The following is a 24,322-nucleotide window of genomic DNA, read 5'->3' on the forward strand; positions in this document are numbered from 1 at the left end:
ACCGGTAACGGTCCGTGGACCGGGGGTTGGGGACGCCTGCAGTAGGGGATACAGTTCATTATGTTCTATACTGTAAACTATACAGCACCCTTAGGGATAAACATCTAGCGAGATTTCTGGCGTCAATTACTCATTATGCAGATCTGGATAAAATTGGTTACCTATTCACAAACACAGCGAAATTCATCCTGTTAAACCTGGCTTGTTTTGCGGTGAAAGCGGCAAAAATTAGGAAAGCTTTAGTGACCCCTGATGATAACTAAGATTGCTGGTAAAAATCCCAGCACCATATATGGTGTTTTATATGTAACTATTTGACGTTCAGTACAATGCTGTGCCATAATGTAATGTTGGTATCTCATGACTCTGATCTTGTATTTGGCTAAAACCCATGTGGGGTTGCCTTAATAATAAAATTCAAATGTCTGATGTGATGGAGTGCATGGAGGCTTCAGGTTTCTTCTTCCCACTGCCATTTTGATGTAAAAATTTCCTCAGCTGCCATACTTCACACATGAAGCGCAAGCATGTGTGAACAGGCCGTCCGATAAGACCCGAAAGGTAGAACTTGGACGTCTTCTCCCTTTCCTGCAAATGCAGTGATTTTCACTGAATCAGGTCAATCTATTCAACTGCCGGAAATCAAGGGTCTTGCACGCAACCCGCCAGCCACAAGCGTCGTTCAGACCTTTCCAAATGCGCTTTCCTTCTCGTTTCTCTTCTGTATGAACCTGGTAGACAAGAGAGTGCTGTGAGTCAAGTTTAAACTCTGTTCAACTTTCCAAGCTCAGGAAGATTAATATTTTGTTGTTGTTGTTGTTGGGGCGCACCCGTTCATTTGGAGTTCCTTGTTTGGGTGTTGTAGCTTTGCGGTTAAGGGAATCAAGGAAGCCTTTCTTTGACTTGGTAGGATTACAGTTTCCTTTCTTTCAGTGGATTTTTTTTTAAAGACCCGGTCTTCAGTAAGTTTGCTGGTGTTCCTCTTCCCCACCCAGCTAAAGTGTAATTTTGGTGGCTTCTGTAAAGGAAGCTCTACGTGAACGTAATCCTTTCTATACCACCTCTGTAACTGGAGCTACAGTGCAGGAGTTGTTCTGAAGGTGGCCTGCAGATTGTATCAGGCTTCAACTCCTCTCGTCTAACTTGGGTTTGCCTGGGAATAAATATTTCTGTGTAGATTTGCCTGAAATCCAGTCCTTCCCTCTAGATGATACTTGTTTCCTCTTCTGCAGATGTATCATGAATGTGGCCAAGGATGATGCCTGGTAGGAGCTCTTCTGCAGGGATTTATCAATTGGGAGGAATTTGAACGGCACCTTTTCAGTCTGCGGTGTTTCTTGTGTTGCGAGTGTCTTCTGGAAGCCAAGGAGCACGATGGACACTTAACCACATGTTCCTCAACTTCCGAGGCTTTGTGGGGGTGCATTGCCCTCCCAGAACCCACAGCGGTCTCTGCCTCACCACACTGCTGGCAAATTTGCTGCGCTGACGGCAAAACCCGCAGCGATTTTCCTTGCAGACAAGGTGCACAGCAAGAGAGTCCATTGTTCTCAAGCAGACGGGTGCTTCCAGAAGTCTCCTAGGAGCACAGTTCTGCTTGCGAGCACCACACAAATTAGGCAGCAGCGGGAGCAAGGGGCACATGATGCTAAGGGATCACGCCTGTTGCCCACTCCTGGCTTAGAGCATGGGTGGTACAGCAACCTTAGATACGTTTTGGCTGCAACCCACCATGTGAAATTACAGTTTGAAACGTAGGTTTTCTCTGCAATCCAGGAACTTTTTTTCTCTTTAATTTTAAAATTATCGCAAACAGAAATTTGTACAAATTGCAGCTGCAAGTCTAGTCTGGCCGGGTTGTACCTATGTCAAGAAATCCTGTTGCATCCCTTTCCCTAAATTTGTACCCCTCTCTCCCAAATAGTGTTTTTTTTTAATGTGGATGGGGTTTTTCATTTTGTTTTGTTCCTGTACTCTTTATTTTTACAGTTTGCATGTATAAAGGTTGACACAGGAATAATTTGTATCTTGACTGATGGGTGAGCATGCTAGCCAACCAGAGTACAAGGTTTCACTGAGGAAAGAAAAGGTAGAATCAAAGTCAGAGCATGCATGCAGGTTGCATGAGGTGTTCAATATTTGTTTGATTCACGTTTTAATAGAAATTGACCTAATTCACAATTCCCAAACTAGTTCGCGAACCAGAATGGAACTTGTCCATTGTTCTTTTGCTCTTCTCCACATTTTACAGTTTAGTTCTACAATAACAACAACTATAGGAAAGGAAAGGAACCTCTCGTGCAAGTACTGAGTCATTACTGACTCTTGGAGGGACGCCAGCTTTCGCTGACGTTTTCTTGGCAGGCCTTATAGCAGGGTGGTTTGCCGTTGCCTTCCCCGGCCGTTATTCCCTTTCCCCCAGCTAACTGGGTACTCATTTTACCGACCTCGGGAGGATGGAAGGCTGAGTCGACCTGAGCCGGCTGCCTGAAACCAGCTTCCGCTGGGATTGAACTCAGGCCGTGGGGAGAGTTTCAGCTGCAGAAACTGCTGCTTTACCGCTCTGCGCCACACAAGGCTCCAACAACAATAATAATAATAAGTACACAGAGGTGAGTTGCTGTGAGCGTGCATGGTGTTGACTAGGAAAGGATGAAACGGATTTCTACAATGTTTGTGTTTTGATTTCTATAACATTTGTGTTTCTTCAAGCACAAGTTTGTTCCATCGTGTTTCCTCATCTGTGTGGGGATTTTTTTAAAGACATTTATACAAAAATTCATATACATTTTTTCATGCAGTTTTGCCTAATATTTATTTATACACATTTTTGCAATCACATGTACAAAAAGGCATATATTCGGGGGAACGTGATTGCCAAAAATGCATGTGTTAGGCAAAACGTCATACAAAATGTGCATGAATTTTTGTGTAAAATGTGTTTTTTAAAAAACTCCGTGCATGGCTGTGGAGGCAGGATGGAACAAACTTGTGCTTGAAGAAATGCAAACATTGTAGAATTCCAGACAGGCAGGTTCATCCATTCCTAGTCAACACACCGACACGCTCACGGCAACGGACCTCTGTGTACTTTTTCAGCCACTGGGTTGCAGAAGGCTCCTGGTTCTTTCTATTCGCAGTCCCACGTGTGTGAAAATTAGTTCAAGAATGCCTGGTTTACCCTCAGATAAGCAATCTTGCCTGTTTGACACACACCGTCAACAAAGCTTTGGGTGTTCTGTGATTCTGCAAAAGTGCAGGAAAGCCATAAGAATCTGCCCTTGGCCGTGGTGCTTGGCACCCTTTAGAATCTTGCTTAAAACTAATGGGAAGCCAAGTTTCTAGACCTGAGCTTAATTAGGGATGTTAGGGCTAGGTTGCCATAAGACGACAAAGTTCTGACCTGAACTGCTGTGAGACTCATTGGTTCATATAATCAAGGCTGTTGACTTAGAAGTCGAGTTTGTTTGACTACAGACATGCCAAGAAAGCTCGACACGGGAAGGGCGAGATTGGAAACCCTTGAGGGCCAGTTTTGGCTTGAGGTGATACACCCACGGCCTAGATGGACAAGAGGTCTGACCTAGCGTAAGGCAGGTCCTCATTTACTTTTGCTGGCCTGACAGTGCAAACACCCTGCTGAAGCCCTTTGAGGTTGGGAGACTGGTACAGTAGCTTGCTTTGGAGAAGGGTGTTGGCCTCCATCTCCTACGGCTTGCTTATGTACTTTGGCTCACATTTTGCCCTTTCCTTCCTGTTTGAGAAGCTTGGGCTCCGATAGAAACCATATCCTCGCTTTCTCCTTGTGCCAAGCCAAATCCATATGGCAAAACGCTTGGTTTTGGAAGGGAGGGGGGATATTTGCTTTGCTTACAGGGCTTCTGTTCTCAGCTGCATTTCTGGGGTCCCTCCCGTTCCTGGTTTAGTTTTTTCCTGACTTCTATTTCCCCGGTCAGTTCATTTTAGCTGGCGCCCTTGGAAGAATCTGGCAGCCTTTCCTAGCGGCTTCATATAGGACCTCCCAAACTAATATCAAGAATGGAAACATTCACCTAGAGGCAAGGAATTTGCTTCTTGGCATACTATGCATAACCTTCTGTCTAAAGAATGTGTGTATGTCCCAGGTTGGCTGATGGAGGGGGTGAGATTGGAGGGGGTTGGGAACAGGGGAAGAAAAGGGCTTTGAACAGAGACTGAAAGAACTGGACATGTTTAGCCTGAAGAAGAGAAGATTGAGGGGAGACATGATAGCACTCTTCAAGTACTTGAAAGGTTGTCACCCAGAGGAGGGCCAGGATCTCTTCTCGATCCTCCCAAAGTGCAGGACACGGAATCACGGGCTCAAGTTACAGGAAGCCAGATTCCGGCTGGACATCAGGAAAAACTTCCTGTCTGTTAGAGCAGTACAATAATGGAACCAGTGACCTAGGGAGGTCGTGGGCTCTCCCACACTAGAGGCCTTCAAGAGGCAGCTGGGCAGCCATCAGTCAGGGATGCTTTAAGGTGGATTCCTGCCTTGAGCTCCAATGGACTCAATGGGCTTATAGGCCACATCCAACTCTGGTATTCTATGATTCTATAAAAGCCTCAGGCCTATTTTCTAAATATGGCCCGCCTGGTGTTCCAGCTTGGCCCTCCAGGGTTCCCCAGAAGGCCACGCTTCCATCCACGTGGGCACGCCCCCTTTCCTGGCTTTTGTGCCATTTCCCCCAATTTTAAATGGTTGAAATGCCTCTCCTAAGCCTTAGTTACTGGCAGTGAGAGCTTTAAGCTACAATATGCTGGTAAATTTTGTACCTTTGGCTCCATCCACTGCTAGAACGCAACCCATCAAGAGCTTCTCCAAAACTGAATCTGGTCCTCGAACTGAAAGAGGCCCTGTGCGCCTGCTCTAAAAAGCATTTATCTATCTATTTATTTATTTGTTACACTTACATGATCCTCGTCCTCTCCATTTTATCCTCATAACAACCCTGTGAGGTAGGTTAGGCTGAGAGTCATTGACCCGGTTCACACAATGAGAGGTAGTTAATTCGCCAAGTTGTCATGTTAAGCAGGTCTCTCCTGTCCCACTCGAACACTCAGATACTACACGACACTGCTATGAAAATGCTAAGTATTGGAGGTGGGGGCTGGTCTGGAAGGAAATGGACTCCGTACATGGTTAAGTGCACTCTTTCTTAGTTTGTATGTTTTGGAGCGAAGCTGTGGATTTGGGAGCTGATCTTACGGGTTAGTCCTAGCGAGCTGTGCTTTACGCCAACCTTTCCTAACCCTGGATGTCTCCAGAGGTTTGGGACTACAGTGCCCATCAGCCCTAGCCAGCATGGCCAGATGTCAGGGATGGTAGAAATTATAGGACAAAAACTCTGGAGAAACACAGGTTGGGAAAGTGTTGGACTGGGAGTTGGGAGATCCGGGTTCTAGCCCCCACTCGGCCATGGAAACCCACTGGGTGACTTTGGGCCAGTCACACACTCTCAGCCCAACCCACCTCACAGGGTTGTTGTTGTGAGGATAAAATGGAGAGGAGGAGGAAGTTTATGTACTCCGCCTTGGGTTCCTTGGAGGAAAAAAAGGCGGGATATAAACACAATGATAAATTAATAAAACTAAGTAGAGAGCTTTTATGCTTTGAGTAGAATAAGGTGGCGGATAAGGACGCTGCAGGTGCCTGACTGGGCCTGGGAGCCCTGTGGATCCCCCCTTCAGTGTCTTGTCCCCCGGACCACCAGCCGAGTGCTTGGCAGCCACTCGCCTGTACACCAAAATGGAGCGTTTGTGCCTTTACCTTTGTATCCATGGGGCCTTTAAGGCCACCATTGGTGTGGCAGTGAGGGTGGGGAAATGTGAAATTTACATAGGCTCTGGAAATTGTGCACTTTCCCCTGTTGTGTCAGTGTCAGCCACCATTGCCGCAGAAAGAGATTTCTGCGCATCGCTGCTGAACATTCACCAGGCCAAGCTGAGCCTCAGGAGAGGCTTGTGCGGCCTGACAAGCGGGGACGGACGGCAGCTGAGACGGGGCGAGTGCTGAGTTCGCCCAACCCTAGTAGTAGATACACGGATTGCCTTTTGGAAGGATAACTTGTGGCCTGCTCCTGAGCGTGCCTACTTGGAAGTGCCGCTGTGTTGAAAAGAAACATTTACTCCCTTGTAAGCATGCACTGGATTGCAACCTTAACCTGGTAGCACCTTCATGTATTTGACGGAAGTGGAAACAACGCTTTTAAAGCATTGAAATTTACCTGCAGAACCACGTCCAATGTAAGAATCTTGGACGAAACACTTGAGTAAAGTTGTAATGGAACAAATTAAAACTGCTCTCTAAAAACCCATTTTCTTTCAAAGCCAAACTCGTCTACCCAAGTGATAGATAGCTAACTTAATTTTTTTTAGCTGGGATAAGGAATCAACCTTTGCTCCGTTTATAATTGGCCGTTGCTGTAATAGAATAGGGCCTCCAGAGGGCATTTTTAATGATTGGTTAACTGGCTATAATTGCAATAGCATAGAAATGTGCTCTGGGCTAAATGCAGTGTTGCGTATTAAATGGCTGGTGTCCCAGTTAGTCTGGTTTAACGGTGGGGATGAAAGCTGTCTTCTCAACTGGGTTGGCCAACATGATGGCTTAAGACAACAGTCAGATGATTTGGACCAGATGTTTTGGACCCATCAGCCTCAGCCAACACAGACAATGATCGGGATGTTGACAATTGTAGCCCCAAACATCTGGAGGGCATCAGGTTGGGGAACATTGGTTTAAGCACAGTGCATCATTATTCTATGGAATTCACTTCCACAAGATGTTGTGATGGCCACCAGTTTGGATGGCTTAAAAGGATATTGGACAAATTCATGAAAGAGAAGGCTATCAATGTCTACTAGTCCTGATGGATATATGCTACCTCCAGTACCAGAGGCATCTTATATACACCAGTTGCTGGGGAACATGGGTGGGAAGGTGCTGCTGGACTCATGTCCTGCTTCTGGGTTTTCCATGGGCAGCTGGATGGGAACAGAATGCTGGACCAGATGGATCCTTGGTCTGATCCAGTGTGGCTCTTCTTACGTTCTTCAGCTGTTGTTGCTATGGCACCTTACCTATGGGGTGTGCCATAGCTCCTTCTAACCATACCTCATCCACGATCTGTAATATCTGGAATAGTGTTGCATAGAGATACTCCAGGGTCAGTGAATTCAGTTGTCAATTACAGAAGGATCAATGATCCGACTCTGTATAAGACAGCTTCCTATGTTCAGGGCATAAATCTTTAACCCCAATTGTTCTTGGGTAGAAATGAACAGGCTGAAAAGCTTGCAACCTGCCTAGAGCCCATCTGCGATCAACAATAAGGATATCTGTCTTATTTGGTGTCATTTAAAAGTTAAGAAAAAAGGTGTGCAACTCTAGTTAAAGCAAAGTCCGTTAAAAAATACTTTAAAATGATCAATTAAAACAATCTAACGGCCTTTTAAGATTTTGTTTTCTCTCTCACCTTAAACTGTCAGCTGACCCATTTTTCTCATTTAGGGGCAACAGAAGAAGTAAAACTCTCATGCCTTTAGGAACAAAAGAATGTGGTTAGCATTGCCGTCTAACACTTAATTGCATTTTATTTTCTGTACGCCCGTTGAAAATATGGAAGGCTCTTAAAACACGTCAATTTACCAATATGTATAAAAGCTTGTAGATCAAATGAGATGCAGAAGTTAAAGTAACGACAGCAGTATTGTTCTCTATTCAGATAGGTAATTTCCTATGCTGAGTTTTGTTGCATTTCATGCTGCTTCCTGATCTAAGAAACTGAGTTCACTCTGGGGCAGCAATGTCCTGTAGCTAGCGAAAGATTCCATTTTCCATAGACTACGGCTGTGTTCAGACAACACAATAGTCAACAGTGGGGTAATGATCAACTCAACAGTTGTTATCTAGGGGGTACTTTCCACACAACATGATAATAAACAACCGTGGTGTGGATTAGGATCAATGTTGAGTTGACTATTAGTCCACACTGAGTTGACTCAGTCATCCCCCACCCGCTCTCCCCACTCAGTCCTCCCACTAGTATCCCATCAGCCATTGCTGCCAAAAAACTATCCTGCCAGTTAGATTAGAGCGATAGCCACCGCTTTGACCACTCTTGCCTTGCGACTCTTTTAACTGATGAAATAACCAATGGTGGCCGAGGAAATAACCAGTGGTGCCCTCCGCACGACACGATAATCAATGGTGATTCAAATAACCAACTCTGCACAGCATTGGTTATTTGCATTGGTTATTTCAGCCAAAAACCAACCATTGGTTCATAGAATCATAGAATAGCAGAGTTGGAAGGGGCCTACAAGACCATCGAGTCCAACCCCCTGCTCAATGCAGGAATCCACCCTAAAGCATCCCTGACAGATGGTTGTCCAGCTGCCTCTTGGAGGCCTCCAGTGTGGGAGAGCCCACAACCTCCCTAGGTAACTGATTCCATTGACAAACACCTTCCACACAACACGATAACCCATGTTGGGTTAAATAACCAACCGTCGACTATTTAAACCACCATTGGTTATCATGTTGTCTGAACCCAGTCAATGAGTGAAGTATATATCACTGATTCCCAATGACTGTATTTGTGAAATGTTGCAGATATTGACATCACCTATGGATGGTGATGTTATAAGGGAATAAGGCCTTCTGCATACACCATCTGCAGCATTAACTTCTGGATTTTGGGAATGGGCATATGAGAATCCCAGGGCCATCACATCCTTAGTAATGTGAATTTTCTTGAAATCTTTTACTGGAAAATTTTGGATTGGGGACTTTTTCTGGATACTTTTTTCTGGGATTCCCCCCCCCCCTTGGAAAACTAGGATAATTTGCATGAGAAAGCTTTCAGTTTGCATCAGAATTTTTTCTGATGCCCTCCTGTAATCTAGCATGTTCATTTTTAGTTGTATTTAGTTAACTGCAGAAGGTACAATTAAAAGTAGCTCCCTGTCCTTTGTAGTGGGTTTCTTCCTTAGCATGATATGTGTTGCCGTAGGCAACTGACAATGTCAGAGAATATCATTTGTCCTCCCAAGGGAAAACAGGGGCTTAGTATGAAGCCCACATAAGCTTAACGCTATCCGATTATGGGTTGCATTGCCATATGGGAACCGTTTAGTGTACCTGCAAGAGATTAAGCTTGCTAGTTGGCTTGCTTTTGAGCGCATCAGGGCATTATCTCAACGAAATCTCATTTCAAATCTGGCACAGAATGGTTTGCATGGATTTCCCACCCAGCCCCTTTGGGGGACGTGGGTTTCATCGCGCCCAGCGTGCCGTTGAATGGAGTCTTGAAGGGTCTTGCCTCGCTCTTCAGTACTCTTGTATCATAGGAAAAGAGAGTAAAACAAATCTCTGGGTAGAACCTAAACTCTGCCACAAACTCATTAAGTGAGCTCTTCCTATTTAGCCACATCCGCTACTTTATTTGAAACATTCATAACCCACATGGGGCTGGGGAAGGCTGCCATACACGTATGTGGTTAAAAAGAAAAGGAAGGTGTGGGTCCCATAATACATGTTTAGACTAAAGATGAGGGCTGTCCAGGGGGATGTCTGTACGCTGTGTCAGCTATATGACACAGCCGCAGATTCACAGCTATTGCAGGGCTTTTCTGCGAAGCTGTACACTAAAAACGTCAGGGACTTCACCTGACTTTTTGGGTGGGAGCGAGGTCACCCTGGCTGTTCCACCACCTGACCTTGCTCCATGGCCGATCCAGGGGCCGGTCCTGGCAGAAGGCGACTGGCAATTGGTCGCCGGAAGCCAGGAAGAGGGTGGGGGAGGTGGCTTCTCCAGTATCCGGGTGACCACCGAAACCTTGCGCTCCCTCCTTGGTGTTGGGATTACCCATCACCACCCCGGGTAAGCGGAACCACGGTCTTTCGGAGGAACATGGCACCAACTTGGTGCCGTGATGACAGATTGCTTTTGTAGGTTGAATGGGAGGGGCGCCATCTTGTTCTTTGTCTCTGGGAGCAAAATATCATGGGCCAGCCCTGCTTGTAAGCTACTTGCATGGGGTTCATGGTTAGCAGGACTGAGATTGAACCATGCTCTGGACCCTGGGAAAGCGATTGTTGCTCAGAGGAGACTTCTAGCCTTCTGCAATGTGTTGTGTTGGACAACAAATCTCATCCTCCAGCCATGTTGGGTGAAATATGTATGCTTCGATTTCTACACTGCCCATCCTCACCAAGGGCCTAGGGCAGCTAATAACCTACCTACCGGCAGCCCCAGCCACATGCGGTAGCCCCACGGGGCGCATTCCTTAAGGGCACACAAGCAGACTCCTCTCCCAGAGGATGATGGGGGTAGTAGTCCAACACATTTGGAAGGCACCAGCTTGAGTAGCGTAATAGATCCTCTGAGCCTGGGTGCTTCCTACCTTCAAGAAAAGAAGGATAATCAAGGAAAGTGCTGGGCTGTTGTGGGTAGCAATGGTAACAGCACGTATTGTAACAACTTATCTATCCTCTTTCTAAAAAGCATTTTAATTGTAAATTAATGTACATGTTTCTTGTTGATGATGATGATTATGATGTTGCTTATAGTGTTAGTTTTCTTGAAACCCCTGATCAACTTCCTGTTTTTTCGGTGGGTTCCCCTCTGTGTGTTTTTAAAGCAAAACTTTCCACAGGAGAATGCAAAAACACTTGTCTACGTATGCAAAAGTCTACATACGCTTCCCCCCCCCCCCGTCTTTACTGCGACTTGCGTTACCTGTTGAGACTTTCATTTCCACGTGTTCCGAATGCCGCAGCAAGGAAGCTGCGATTGACCGCTTTCGTCGGGGTTAAAATGAGTCACCGTTTGTGGGGACTTTTGTTGACTCTGTCACCAAACAGCAGAATAACATGCTGGGGATTGTGATGATATGTTATAACTATAGATGTGTTGACTGGGGGTTAGCCAGGTCCTCAGAGCAGCCATAAGAGTTTCTCAAATTCCCAAAAGTGCCCACGGGTCCAAAAAGGTTGGGGACCCCTGATAGGGGAATGTCTTGGGGGTGATGGGGTAAGAAAAATAGCTGTCCTTTCTCTCTTTCCCCGCCCCCAGCAGGGGCCTAGAATAGGACAAGGCTCCCATACCAGGCTGGCTTGTGCCCTGGAACAGGAATATTAGGCTTAGTGCTTGGAATACACTGCAACATTTTGTTGCAGGTCTTGGCTGCATCCTCAGAAGCTGGTCTTGTCCCAGGGTATGAGGCTCCCAAACCAGGCTGGCTTGTGCCCTGGAACAGGAATATTAGGCTTAGTGCTTGGAATACACTGCAACATTTTGTTGCAGGTCTTGGCTGCATCCTCAGAAGCTGGTCTTGTCCCAGGGTATGATCTGGGGGCACATGGTGCCACCACTGACCTTGCTATAGGTGAGCAGGTCCAGGTGGAATCAGTGCCTGGGTGGGACTCTTCCGCCTTGAAATCTATTGGGGTGAGTGGAAGGCAGCATATACACGGAGAGGGGAAATCTGTTGGCTGGGTCCACACAACACAGTAACCCATCATAGGTTATCCTGTTGTCTGAACACAGCACCTTTTCTGAAATGTGAGCTATCGTGTTGTCTGAACACAGCATTCTTTCCGCAGGGTGAGTTGTTATCTTTGCAGTGTGGCTTATTTTTCCTGAACAAGCCGCCTTGAGAACCCACGGCTCGTTGCTGGGTTCTTCAGAATGGTTAACGAGCCACACTGCATGGTTAACAAGTAACCCTGCAGAAAACACGCTGCGTTCAGACAACACAATAAACCCATAGTCCAACAACAACCCACGCTGGGTGGGTTAGCATGTTGTGTGAACCCAGCCATTGAGCAGAAGGGGAGAAGAACCAAACTAGATCAATTGGGTGGATGGCTATTGTGACGCTACTGGATTTAGGCAGCGGGCTTTATCCACACCATTTTTTGCAAGGAAGAAACTTGACAACCGCAGAAGTGGAAGTTAAGAATACCTTTGGAGTTCTGTTGTTGTTTGAGGTGAGCTGTCAACTGTGCAAAATCTTACATTTGGCTCCATGGTGCGTTTGAGGTTTTGAAGCGCGGTTTTTGGTGCTGAAAACTCCCTCCTCAACCTGGGCCCCTCAACCATTGCTGGGAATGATGGGAATTGCAATCCAACGCTCTGGAGAAGGCGGCCCACTGTGAGTTAAGTTATTTCATTTGTGGAATTCCTTTCCCATTACTAGTTTGTCTTGTATATGGAGGTCTGAGAGAGGCTTAATCCAACCTTTACACCACAATTAGGTTATTTTTAAATGTTACAATATCCATGTGTGTCTCCTGACTCTGTCAGTATCCAAGCTTTTACTAACCTATGATTCCACCCCCACCCCCATTTTCCCCACTGTTTTTCTCCTACTCCTCACTAATTGCAGCATAATTACAAAAGCGTTATATCATATAGCTGTGTCGTTGGGGCTCTTTAACATAAAATTCTCTTAATTGGGATGCCCTGGCAGCCAGTCTATTGTCCCAGTAAAACAGCTGACAGTGGATATAAAAGGTCTTTAAGAGACATTCTCTTGAAACGGGCTTAGTTGGCAGAAAAGAAAATCTTTTAAATGGCATCTTTTGGTGACTTCTAACCATTTATGTAGCACTCCTCAAAACTGGTGTCACACTTTACAGCCATCATCTTGGTAATCCTTACAACAACATTGAAAGGCGGGCCAGTATTGTTCTCTTCCTAATGGGGGCAGGTTAGTGTGATTTAGAACCACTGTAGGGGATACCTTGCACAGTTCTTGTTACTGGAGCGACTCTCCTATGAGGAAAGGCCACAGAATTTTGGGTTGTGTAGCTTAGAAAAAAAGGCAAGGGGAAATACGATAAAATTATGCATGGTCTGGAGAAAGTGGATCATTTTTCTCCTTCTCCTGTAATGTTAAAAACTGGAGGACATCCAGCGAAGCTGAAAGGTGGGAGGTTCAGCATAGATAAAAGGAAAGACTTCTTCGCACAGCGTATAGTGGAACTATGGAATTCGCTTCCACAAGATGTATTGATGGCCACCAACTTGGATAGATTGCCTTTAAAAGGGTTTTTGTCAAATTCATGGCATTACTAGCAATGATGGATATATATTACCTCCAGTATCAGAGGTAGTATGCCTCCGTATGCTTGTGACGTCCCATAGGTAACTGATTGGCTCCTAGGCAAACAGAATGTTGGACTAGATCAGCCTTCCTCAACCTGGGGCGCTCCAGATGTGTTGGACTGCATCTCCCAGAATGCCCCAGCCTGGCTGGGGCATTCTGGGAGTTGTAGTCCAACACATCTGGCTGGGGCATTCTGGGAGTTGTAGTCCAACTCCCATTCACAGCCATTCACAGCCTGGCTGGGGCATTCTGGGAGTTGTAGTCCAACACATCTGGAGCGCCCCAGGTTGAGGAAGGCTGGACTAGATAGACCTTTCGTCTGATCCAGCAGGGCGCATTTATGTTGTTATGAGTTCATGCTTCAGGTGAGGGTTTGATGCCTATCCTCTGTTGCGTCTGTAATTTTAAAAGCTATCCTTTCAGGTTTAAGTGCCATGTGCCTTTATTTATTTATTTTTTATTATTATTATTATTATTATTATTATTATTATTATTATTATTTGTATCCCGCCTTTTGCCCAATACTGGGCCTCAAGGCGGCCTTACAAAATTTAAAACTTCTTCTTCTTCTTCTTCTTCTTCTTCTTCTTCTTCTTCTTCTTCTTCTTTTATATAGCACCATCAGTGTACATTTTAAACCTAGGGAAAGAAATATACAAATATAATAATAATAAATTACAATATTAAAACATAAACGTTTAAAATACACGACAATTTTACAAGTCCTTAACATAGATGGAGGACCAGATTATTCTCCAAAGGCCTTCTGGAACAAACAAGTTTTTCAAATAGGAGCTGTTCACACTTTGCATCCGTGACCTTGCATCCGTTATCCTTACAGTCTTTATAATGGTTGAGTGTGGGTTGTTTTGAACTGTGGGTTGGTTGTTGAAACCTGGGTTAGTGTGTTGTGTGAATGCAGCGCTTTTTCCACAGGGTGGGTTAGCGTGTTGTCTGAACTCAGCCCGGGTGGCTTGCTAACCCAACAACGCATGGGTTCTCGAGGTGGCTTGTTTGAGAAAATTAGCCACACTGCATGGTTAACAGGCCACCCTGGCTGTGTTCAGACAACATGCCAACCCACAATTCAACGAACAACCTGTGGTTCAAAACAAACCGTACTAAACCGCTGAGCATGGGCTAGTGTGTTGTGTGAACAGCCCCATAGATACATTGTGGTCTGGTCTAGAAATGCTGCAAGGCAGAAATGGTGGGGAAACTTGCACATCAGCCCATGTCTGTGGAAAGTGCCCACTGCATGACTGGTTCTACCACTGGGCAGAGTGAGGCAGCTGTTTTAGGTGTTGCGAAAGGGCAGCAAATTGGTTGTTGAATTTATTATTGCGTTCTTTTTCATTCCAGGGAGGATTGGAAGCGCTTGTGTGGTTTTCTCTGGAGCCAAAGTCACTTGTCCGGCATTGGGTCGGTTGGTGCATCTTGACTGTGGGGGTGGGTAGTGCCTCGCTACTCTGCTTCAGGCAGCAAAATGTCTTGGGCTAATCCTGCCAGTTGCATAGGACAATCACGATGTGAAATCACAGATGAGGCCCATTCTAGTTGCATACTATTGTAACACTGATTCGCTTTGTGATTGCAGGTGAAGGACCTGACCAAGTTTTTGGATCCGGCTGGGCTTGGCGTGATCAGCTTTGAGGACTTCTATCGGGGCATCTCAGCTATCCGAAGTGGAGGTCAGTTTATTTTTGTTCAAAAGAGAAGCAAAATGGGTCAGCAGTTTGAAAGGAAGCCCATCCTACATTTCCTGAATCCTTCGTATTGAGGCTTTTCCTGACGGCTTGGGATATTCAAGGGTCCTTCCTTGAAACGTAAATGACCTTTTGTAAAAATGAGCAAAGAGAAGGAAAAGTCTGTAGGGAGTAATTGACCCAATTGCTTAGAAGGGAATAAATCTGTTCCCAATTTCCAATGGGTTCCGTTAGTAGGCATGAACACTGGGCTTGCTTGCACATCACACTAAACCGTAGTTTCCTGAATCTTGGTTTGTTGTCTTGTCTAGATTGTATAACGAACTCTGGTCAGTTTCAAAACAAGCCGCCTTAAGACCCTGGTTTTCGAGGTCAGCTTGTTAAAACTAACCAGAATTTGTTATAAACCACAACCGCTGGTCTGAATGACCAAATAAGCCAAGGTTCAGGGGAAGTGAAAATAAAAGCTTTTGCAGTGTTCCTTCTTTCTGCACAAGGGAAGCGCATGAGCCCGAGGTTTTTGCAGCTCCTTCCAGCTCACGCACGTCCTGCTAAACCATGGTTAGCATGAAGTATAAAGTGGCCCATTGGAATGATTTGAGGAGTGCTGGGCTCTCTTCAGTTCTTATTTTTTAAATTAAAGCTAGTTATTCCACGACCTGTATTAGACTTTCGCCTCTAGGCTATTGGAGTTTTGAATGGATTTACAATGCTCCCTCCCAGTTGTGAGTCTTTCTGGGAGATTACCCATAATTCTGGGGCTGGGTGTGCTCTCTGGACATATTTGCTCTGCAAGCTCCCTTTGGCTGGCCACCGTCTCTCTCTCTCTCTCTCTCTCTCTCTGTGGACATAGCTAGACGGGGTGAAATCCTGGGGCGATCCCCGGGATAGACCCTGTGCGTTCACATGACGATCCCTCCCTTGCCCTGGGATCTCGCCCTACCCTTTGAGCCCGTTTTTTCCGTGGTCCTGGGCTGATCCCGAGACCGTGGAATGTGTGGCCGGGTGTCGCGGTTTGTCCCGGCTCCTCGTAGTTACTCACGAGGAGCCGGGACCCACGCACCAGCTGCAGAGCTCCTCAGGTGCTCTGCGCCTATCAGGGGTGGGGTGGGGTAGATCTCGTGAAAAAAATATCGCAAGATCTTCACCCCTCCGTCACTCTAGACCCGTAGGTCTAACTGAGGCCTCAGCCCCTCTCTCTCTCTCTCTGTCTCTCTCTCTCTCTCAGTGATCTAGAATGAGGGCTCAGTGGTTTAGGGGCTGAAATAAATAATACTTGGACTCCCTCCCATCTCTCTCTGTTTAGGCTCAGGGAGAAACTTAGGAGGTGGTCACGTTCCTCATGCCTCATGGAGCTTTACTGAATATCCCTGTTTGGGGAAATGTACTCAGGACACAGTCTTTGTGTTTATCTTTTAGTGAACTGCTATCATTCCAACAGAGTAGCTGTAGAGAGATAGCTAATCCAGCCTTCCCCAACTTTGTTTTGTCCTACATCTCCCATCATCCCATTGTCTAAGCTGGCTGGGGCTTATGGGAGTTGTAGTACAAACCTCTGGCAGGCCCCGGGCTGGGGAAGGCTTAGCTAATTTGTCTCCTTTTTAAAAAACCACCACCACCACCTATGATGGGCTTTATTACTAATTTGCCGGTCCTGTTCTCCCGCTTTCCTTTCTAGGGGCAGTATCCAACGCTGTAATTCCGTAAACGTAAAAAGTCCTAGCGGAGCTCCGCTGGATCTTTCCGTTGCGGAAGTGGCTGCTCCGTCATGCTTGCCGCTCCTGGTTGTTCAACGACTAAACTTACATTTTCTCAAGCACTTCTGCACAAGCATTACGCTTGCACAAGAGACATATGCACAATGGGTGGCACAACAGGGCGCACAAGAGTGACGCACAATGGGTTCACAAGCATAATGCACGACCGCTTGCACAACCGTGCTTGCGCAAGCGTAACTTTAATTGGATTCTTCCGTTGCGCATAGTTCTGAACCTAGTAGCGCAACATCATTTGTGCTAAAGGAATGACACAGCTGGATACTGCCCGAAATGCCTGAAGTTGGTTCCACCCAGAGGAGCAGGGCCAGAGCTCTGCTCTAGGGCTTCTACTAAGTGTGCCAAAGGACTTGGGTTCAGTTTCTGGCATCTCTGGTTGAAAGAAGGATCTCTGGAAGGCCTCTGTCTGACCTCAGGAGGCTGCGGCCAGTTACGGCAGATGATTGTGAACCGCCCAGAGAGCTCCGGCTATTGGGCGGTATAGAAATGTAATAAATAAATAAATAACAGGGCTGCAGGGACCAATGATCTGACACTTGACAACTGCATATGTGCACCTTTGGTAGTTATGGTCCAGCTTAATTCCTGTATGGCTATGGCCCAGCCACTTCTGTGGCGGTCCAGCTATAGCTGTGCTTATCAGCCATTCCCTGTTCTTTTCTTGTACTGTAACTAGGAAAATACGTTTTCTTTCGCTTTCACAAATAATACTCCATTTTACCCACTCTAAAAAAAAAACCTCTGGGGAAAAAAACACAGAAGTGAAACTGGAGGGTCACGGCGTCATTTAAACATTCCATAAACAACCATGAGTGAAGAAAGACAAACACGAAATAAATCCTATGTTGCTCGTGCAATGAGTAAAAAAAAAAGGTATGGGGCGCACGGGTTTGCTTTTCAGAAGGCTGCTTTATTCTTTTATATTAGTGCCCAAGAGAACTGAGGCTTCCATGCTCCACTCCAGAACCATCTGCCTTCCTTCGCCCCACCGCTCGCTCTGCAAGCGTTGCAAAGCAAACAAACATCTTTAGAATCTTCCGAAACTGACACCCAAACTACCTCTGTGCAAGTGTGAACCCTTTAGGGTCCCACGAGAAACTGCCTGTCCAAAAAGGGCCCCAGGATTGGGAGGAGGTGGGGGGAGTGGAAGTCTAGACTAGAGTGAGTTCTTTTTTTTTATTACTCTTCGAACAGCTTTCTCGGAGGCTTCAAGTTCCCTTTCCATAATTCATTGCTTGCAATGTAGCGGTGTTGTGTTAATTGGATAGCAGTAGAAGTCCTGACAAAGTCATTGCTGCAGGGCTGCCTTAACTTTTATGGTCCGTCTTGGGAGTTGACTGGTTCAGTGCTTCTTGTTGTTTAGGTTCTTTTTCTTTTGGTGTGGCAAACAAATTTGTTGTATGGCAGGCATCCAGCACAACTTGGACTCCCCCCCCCCGACCCTTAAACAACTCCAGGCATTGGGGGATTCTTAAACCTGTTGCCTGGTAGCTCCACCTGAGGGTATTGGAGCAGCAGTGAAAAGCTGCTGGAGTGGGGCCCCGCAGTGTGCCTTGAGAGCTTTTCTACCCGGGGCTGCTAATTCGCTGTATCTGCTTTCAGTCTCATCGCAGAATTGGGATCCGAGCTCTTCCTCTAGAGCTTTTCCTTTCCTGCTACACAACCACTAGGTGGTGCTGTGCTATAGCGGAATAATACACAAGTAAGGAAATATGTTTTCTTTCACGTTCACAAATAATACTTCATTTTGCCCACTCTAACAAAACCCCACTCTTAAAAAACACAAGCGAAACTGGAGGATCACAACGTCATTTAAAAAGCCCATCAACAACTGTAAGGAATGGCAAGCACCCGATAAAGGGCTCGTGTAGAAAAGCGCTCAGACATGTGGATCATGTTGTAGAACTACTTTTGGTGTTCCCATAGTCGTGATCATGACTTATTGGATTTTTGTCTCTTCATTGAAGGGCAGACTGAATGTCCTACCAGAATCTACTTTTTGGAAGTTGCCTGAGCTTTCATAGGTGGCTTGCTGTGTATCGTGTTGGACTGATGTTCAAGAAACCCAAACTCTGAAGTCCTCTTGGGCATAGTTGTGTGGGTCTTTTGTATCTGGTGGGCCACTGCCTCTTGCACGCTTGCCGTTGGATGCAACACCTGCCTTTGGATGCGTATATGAGCCTCGTGTGGCGCAGAGCGGTAAAGCAGCAGTTTCTGCAGCTGAAACTCTCCCCACGGCCTGAGTTCGATCCCAGCGGAAGCTGGTTTCAGGCAGCCGGCTCGGGTCGACTCAGCCTTCCATCCTCCCGAGGTCGGTAAAATGAGTACCCAGTTAGCTGGGGGAAAGGTAATCACGGCCGGGGAAGGCAACGGCAAACCACCCCGCTATAAGGCCTGCCAAGAAAATGTCAGCGAAAGCTGGCGTTCCTCCAAGAGTCAGTAATGACTCAGTGCTTGCACGAGAGGTTCCTTTCCTTTCCTTTTTCAAGAAGGTGCCCTGGCCTTGATGTGGCAAGCTGCCACACTTAACGTGGAGGGATGCCTGTGCTGGTTTTTGCATGTATGCACCCCCATATTTCTCTGGTCCAGTGTACTTACAATGCTAGGGTTTATTTATTTATTTATTTCATTTATATACCGCCCCATAGCCGAAGCTCTCTGGGCGGTTTACAAAACTTAAAAAAACAGTAAACAGTAAAAAAAAAAGTATACAAAATTTAAAACCATCAAAAACATAAAAACAACAGTTTAAAAACAACAGTATCCATTTAAAAACAACAGTTCTGGGGGCCGTTAAAAACAAACTTAGCATTGTTAAATGCTGTTACATGCCTGGGAGAAGAGAAATGTCTTGACCTGGCACCTGAAAGATAACAGTGTTCTCCCAACCATAACGGCAGAGCTGGTCCCTGGAAATTTGAGAAACTGCTGTGGGCGCCATTACAAAATGGCTGCCACGGAGGATATTGGCTGCCGTGGGGGCCTGGCTAGCTGAAAGTGAACTAGGGAGGGGTGGGGGGTGGGGTGAGAAATAGCGAGGCTAGAAGTTCGGAGGGGGGAGAAAGAGCGAGGCTTGAGAATAGGGGAGAGGGGGAAAGAGCAAGTCAAGAGTGCAGAGGGGAGGGCAAGAGCAAAAAAGAAGAGGGCTAGAGGTGGGAACGGGAGGGAAATAGGGGGAGGATAAAGCTGGTAGGAGAGAAATCGTGAGGCTAGAAATTGGGACCTGGGGGAGAGAGAGCAGGAGACTGGATGGGACCAGAAAACATCTCTTTCCTTCTAGGTCTGCCCACCAACAGCTGATCCACAGCAGGTGAGGTAGCAGCAAGGAGAACATGGTGCGCTAACATTTTTCAAGTTTGTTTTTTTGAAGTGGGCCGGGAATGGAGAGCTCCCTACGCCCACGTTGGGGACTCCTGCCTTACAAATTGCCTCTCTTCCCACAGGATAGTTCCCCCACTCCACTCCCCTGGTTCGTGATAACCATGGTGCAGTTTTCCACCGGTGCTGGTGCTCCCCATGGCTCGCTTTATACCTGGTTTTGCAAACCACTTCCTTTCCTAGTTTAAAAGCTACTCTGTTGCTTGGGAGTTTGGGTGCAGAATTGTACAGGACAAACCGAGTCATAACATACTACAAAGGCATCCATTTCTTGTATGCCGTGGTTCATGTTGTCGCTTGACTTGCAACAGTGTGGGGTTACCAGGCGGGAGGTCTCTGAAATGGAGGTAACGAAGCATACGGGCAACACCGTGGAGACGTAATGGAGTATAGTGACCAGGTTTCTTGGCTGTTGGGTAGAGAGCAATATTGCTAGATCATAGAATAGTAGAATTGGAAGGGGCCTATAAGGCCATTGAGTCCAATCCCCTGCTCAATGCAGGAATCCACCTTAAAGCATCCCTATCAGATGGTTGTCCAGCTGCCTCTTGAAGGCCTCTAGTGTGGGAGAGCCCACAACCTCCCTAGGTCATTGGTTCCATTGTCATACTGCTCTAACAGTCAGGAAGTTTTTCCTGATGTCCAGCCGGAATCTGGGACCAATGTAGCATGATGTAGCTGGTGTTTCTCCTGTGGATTGTGGTTCCTTGGGTGGACGTCTCAAGATGCTTGGAGGTGGCTTTGCCAGATGGGACTCCTTTGCCAGTTGTGATTTAATGGGGAAGCCAGGGAGGCACAGTTCCTGATGACAATCTGGTAGTCTTGGGGCACGGGGCGCTTCGTAACACTCCTCCCTACCCCCTCCCAAGTTATTGAGTTGGCTCTCTCTTTGCTTAAAGCTTGCATTGCTGCTGCCTGAAGCAAGTAGGTTTTGCTGACTAATATCAGAATAGAAAGTACAAGACGCAATTGGCAGCAAACACATATTTTCCTCCTCGTATAACCTAGCCTTTTCTGCTAGTCTGGTGATAAATACTCACCCGACCCCATGCAATAGATCTGCATTGCAGATTGCTTTCTCCCTGCTAAATAAAAACTGGTAGTCTTTCCATCACATGCCTGATTGGAAACTCCCTGGCTTGGAATTCATTAGGTTTTGCAATGGTCCCATATGATTGGAAGCTACTCTGGACAGGACTGTGGTGTGTAGCTAGGGAGTAAAAGCTGCCCTCTTTTCAGGTGTGAATGCACTGAGGTTAGGTCTACTAAGGTTAAAGAACGAGGCAGCACAGTCCCATGGTGATAGAAGGGACTGTACCACTTCAGACTGCTAGTGAATTTGCAAACCATACTTTTGCAAACCATACTTAGCATAAAGGAAAATCTCCTTGCAGGTGGAAAGCTAGCACATTGGGGGAAACTGAGCTAAAACCCTTCTCCTTGATTGGCTAATTTTCTACCTGCAGGGAGATTTCTGTTTTGTTTTTAAACAAGCTTTAGAAAACATTATCTCAGCATCCATTAGGAATATGGGACAATGTTAAGCTATGCCAGCCTTCCCCAACCTGGTGCCCTCCAGATGTTTTGGGCTACAGGATCCCACAGCCAGGATCAGTCTTGATACAGATGCTTGCGGATACCCATTTATGTCCATCTCTTTTGAGAACTGTTTATTTATTCCTATTGTTTGCTTCCTATTCTTGAACCACTTGCTGATCCATATGTTGTAGTATATAGTTGCTCACTGGTTTTTTTAGATACCCAATATGCTTGTAGATTATATTTTATTCTTTTGTCTTGCCTGTAGAGACTGTAAGTAGAACAGACACTTTGATTTGTTTACTGAGCTGCTGCCAGTGGCCCAGGGAGCTGCAGTGCCTGCAAAATTGAGCATAACTATAAATGAAACAGAATTTTGTACCAGATCACCTTTTTTAGTGGGTGTGTATGCATGCATATCTCTGGGCCAATATGCCTTGCTGCTCTGCTTGAGAATTTCAACAGCGAGTAAGATACAATTATCTTCACGTCCTTGAAAGAAGCTCTGAATCGTAGGGCTTAAGCATGACTTGGCTCTCAAATTGTGGCACATACTTCCATTTTGAGTCCTTTTATAGCGCCTTGGGAACTGGGTTTATTGATCCGCACAACCGAGGCGGATGCATTCAGCAAGTAGCATCCTTTCATCTAAAGAGGGTAAATTCTGTGCTCTGGACTAAAACACACACACACCACAGACCGAAAAAAAGCAGAACCACAGCGTTGAAATTCTGTGTCATGGATAAATTATGCAAATCTGCTTGGTTTGCATACTACCTCCTTTTTCTACAAATTTCGGCTTTGCATAAGGATAGCTTTTGCTAGTTGCAGAAAGGGACTAAGGCAAAAGTAGGCAATTTGTAGGCCAAAAATATCTGGAGGGTCACAACTCCCCTCAGCGGTAGCCAGCATAGCCAGTGATGAAGGATGATGGGAGTTGTAAACCAAAACGTCTGGAGGTGGGGGACACACACAAGATGTTCACCTCCAGACTAAGGAGAGAGGCAGAGCACTTAACCCTGACATCCAGCTACAGAAAATCTCAGAACCTAGAGAAGCGGCTGAAATAGATTTTATTGGACACAGCCGTGCAGTTGGCAAGCATATCCTTGCAGCTGTTAAGGTCTAAAGACTTGCATTGAAAAGAAAAGAAAGGGAAAAGGAAACCTGAGATTCTTAAGAAGGTGAATTCCGTGACCAATACTGTGTTCTACACCTTGTCTGTGTTCCTATAGAATCATGGGGCACACCCTTCTAACCTATTTATGTGGCTTTTAAGTATTCCGTGCCTTTTAGAGGCATAGTGTTATTTCAGCTGGGGTAGGAGTCTTATGAAGAACAGGACTTGAAGCTTTGCCATTTGATTCATTGGAATTAATTAAGTCACCCTTGCGCATGACAGGTTTCTACATTAGTGTTGGTATTTACAGAGGTGGCTATCTTGGATAACAACTTTAAACAGTAACAACAATCCCTACACCACCCACCCACCGTCCTGAGCGATGGCATGAGCAGCCCTTCCCAAAGGGTGCTGAGCATAACTATTGCACAGTCTTTCTTGAGCAGTTACGCACTCTGGCAGCAAGCATCTTGGACCATGCCTCCAGAATTCGGTGTGCACAAGCAAAGCCTCGATCCATTCCTTATGTAGGTAGGACCAGTCTGGTTGGACAGGTAAGCTGTGCTCTACTTGGGTTGCCCCAGCAAACCTGTAGACAGGGAGAATTTGAGAAATGTTTGGAGGGTGGGTTTGTATTTTGAATGTCTCTGCCTTAGGTTGGGTTCATACATGCAAACACATTGCTTGTTTGCTCTACCCTTGATTGCTTTTTGCTTGATGGGTATGTGAACTATCTCAGTTGGAAAGCATTTTGTTTTTGAGACACAGTAGATCTGCTTTTGGTCGTCAGACTTTAGTCAATTCACACATGCAAGTCATTGTTCGCTGTTGCAGTCATCAAGTGATGGACGTGCATCTGTGATTTCTCCTTGACTGTGAAAGTAAGACACTATAGCCTGTTTCGAACATAACGCTAATCCATGGTTTATTAACCCATGGTTTGTTGCTCTACCCAGGGTCTGTCTGGCAGATGATCAAACAAACCATGGCTTGTTTTCTCAGTCCTTGGGTTGTTTGTTTTCCCTCCTCCATCCCCCACTTTCTCCCCATATCCCAAATGCTTTTGTGGTGCAGTATTATTATTATTATTATTATTATTATTATTATTATTATTTATTTATATAGCACCATCAATGTACATGGTGCTGTACAGATAACACAGTAAATAGCAAGACCCTGCCGCATAGGCTTACAATCTAATAAGTTGTAGTAAACAATAAAGAGGGAAGGAGAATGCAAACAGGCACAGGGAAGTGTAAACAGGCACAGGGTAGGGAGAAGCTAACAGTATAGAGTCAGAACAAACTCAATATTTGAAGGCTATAGGGAAAAGAAAAGTTTTTAGCTGAGTTTTAAAAGCAGTGATTGAGTTTGTAGTTCTCAAGTGTTCTGGAAGAGCGTTCCAGGTGTAAGGGGCAGCAGAAGAAAAAGGACGAAGCCGAGTAAGGGAAGTGGAGGTCCTAGGGCAGGCGAGAAGCATAGCATCAGAGGAGCGGAGAGCACGAGCGGGGCGATAGTGTGAGATGAGAGAGGAGAGATAGGCAGGAGCTAGACCGTGAAGAGCTTTGAAGGTCAGCAGGAGAAGTTTATATTGGATTCTGGAGTGAACTGGAAGCCAATGAAGAGATTTCAGAAGTGGAGTGACATGGTCAGAGCGGCGGGCC

At 46.0% G+C, this 24,322-nt stretch overlaps 1 protein-coding gene across 1 annotated transcript in view; it reads left to right on the forward strand.

Moving 5' to 3' along the window:
• The window catches only part of RAB11FIP3 (RAB11 family interacting protein 3), a 108,504-nt gene that overhangs the window by 19,518 nt on the left and 64,664 nt on the right, over positions 1-24,322 (forward strand). Inside the window, exon 2 of the mRNA XM_063142909.1 lies at positions 14,738-14,831. Coding sequence (XP_062998979.1) covers positions 14,738-14,831 — 94 coding nt within the window. The remainder of the gene's footprint in view (positions 1-14,737; positions 14,832-24,322) is intronic.

Source organism: Elgaria multicarinata, chromosome 17, assembly GCF_023053635.1.
Source record: "Elgaria multicarinata webbii isolate HBS135686 ecotype San Diego chromosome 17, rElgMul1.1.pri, whole genome shotgun sequence".
Taxonomy (NCBI): Eukaryota; Metazoa; Chordata; class Lepidosauria; order Squamata; family Anguidae; genus Elgaria; species Elgaria multicarinata.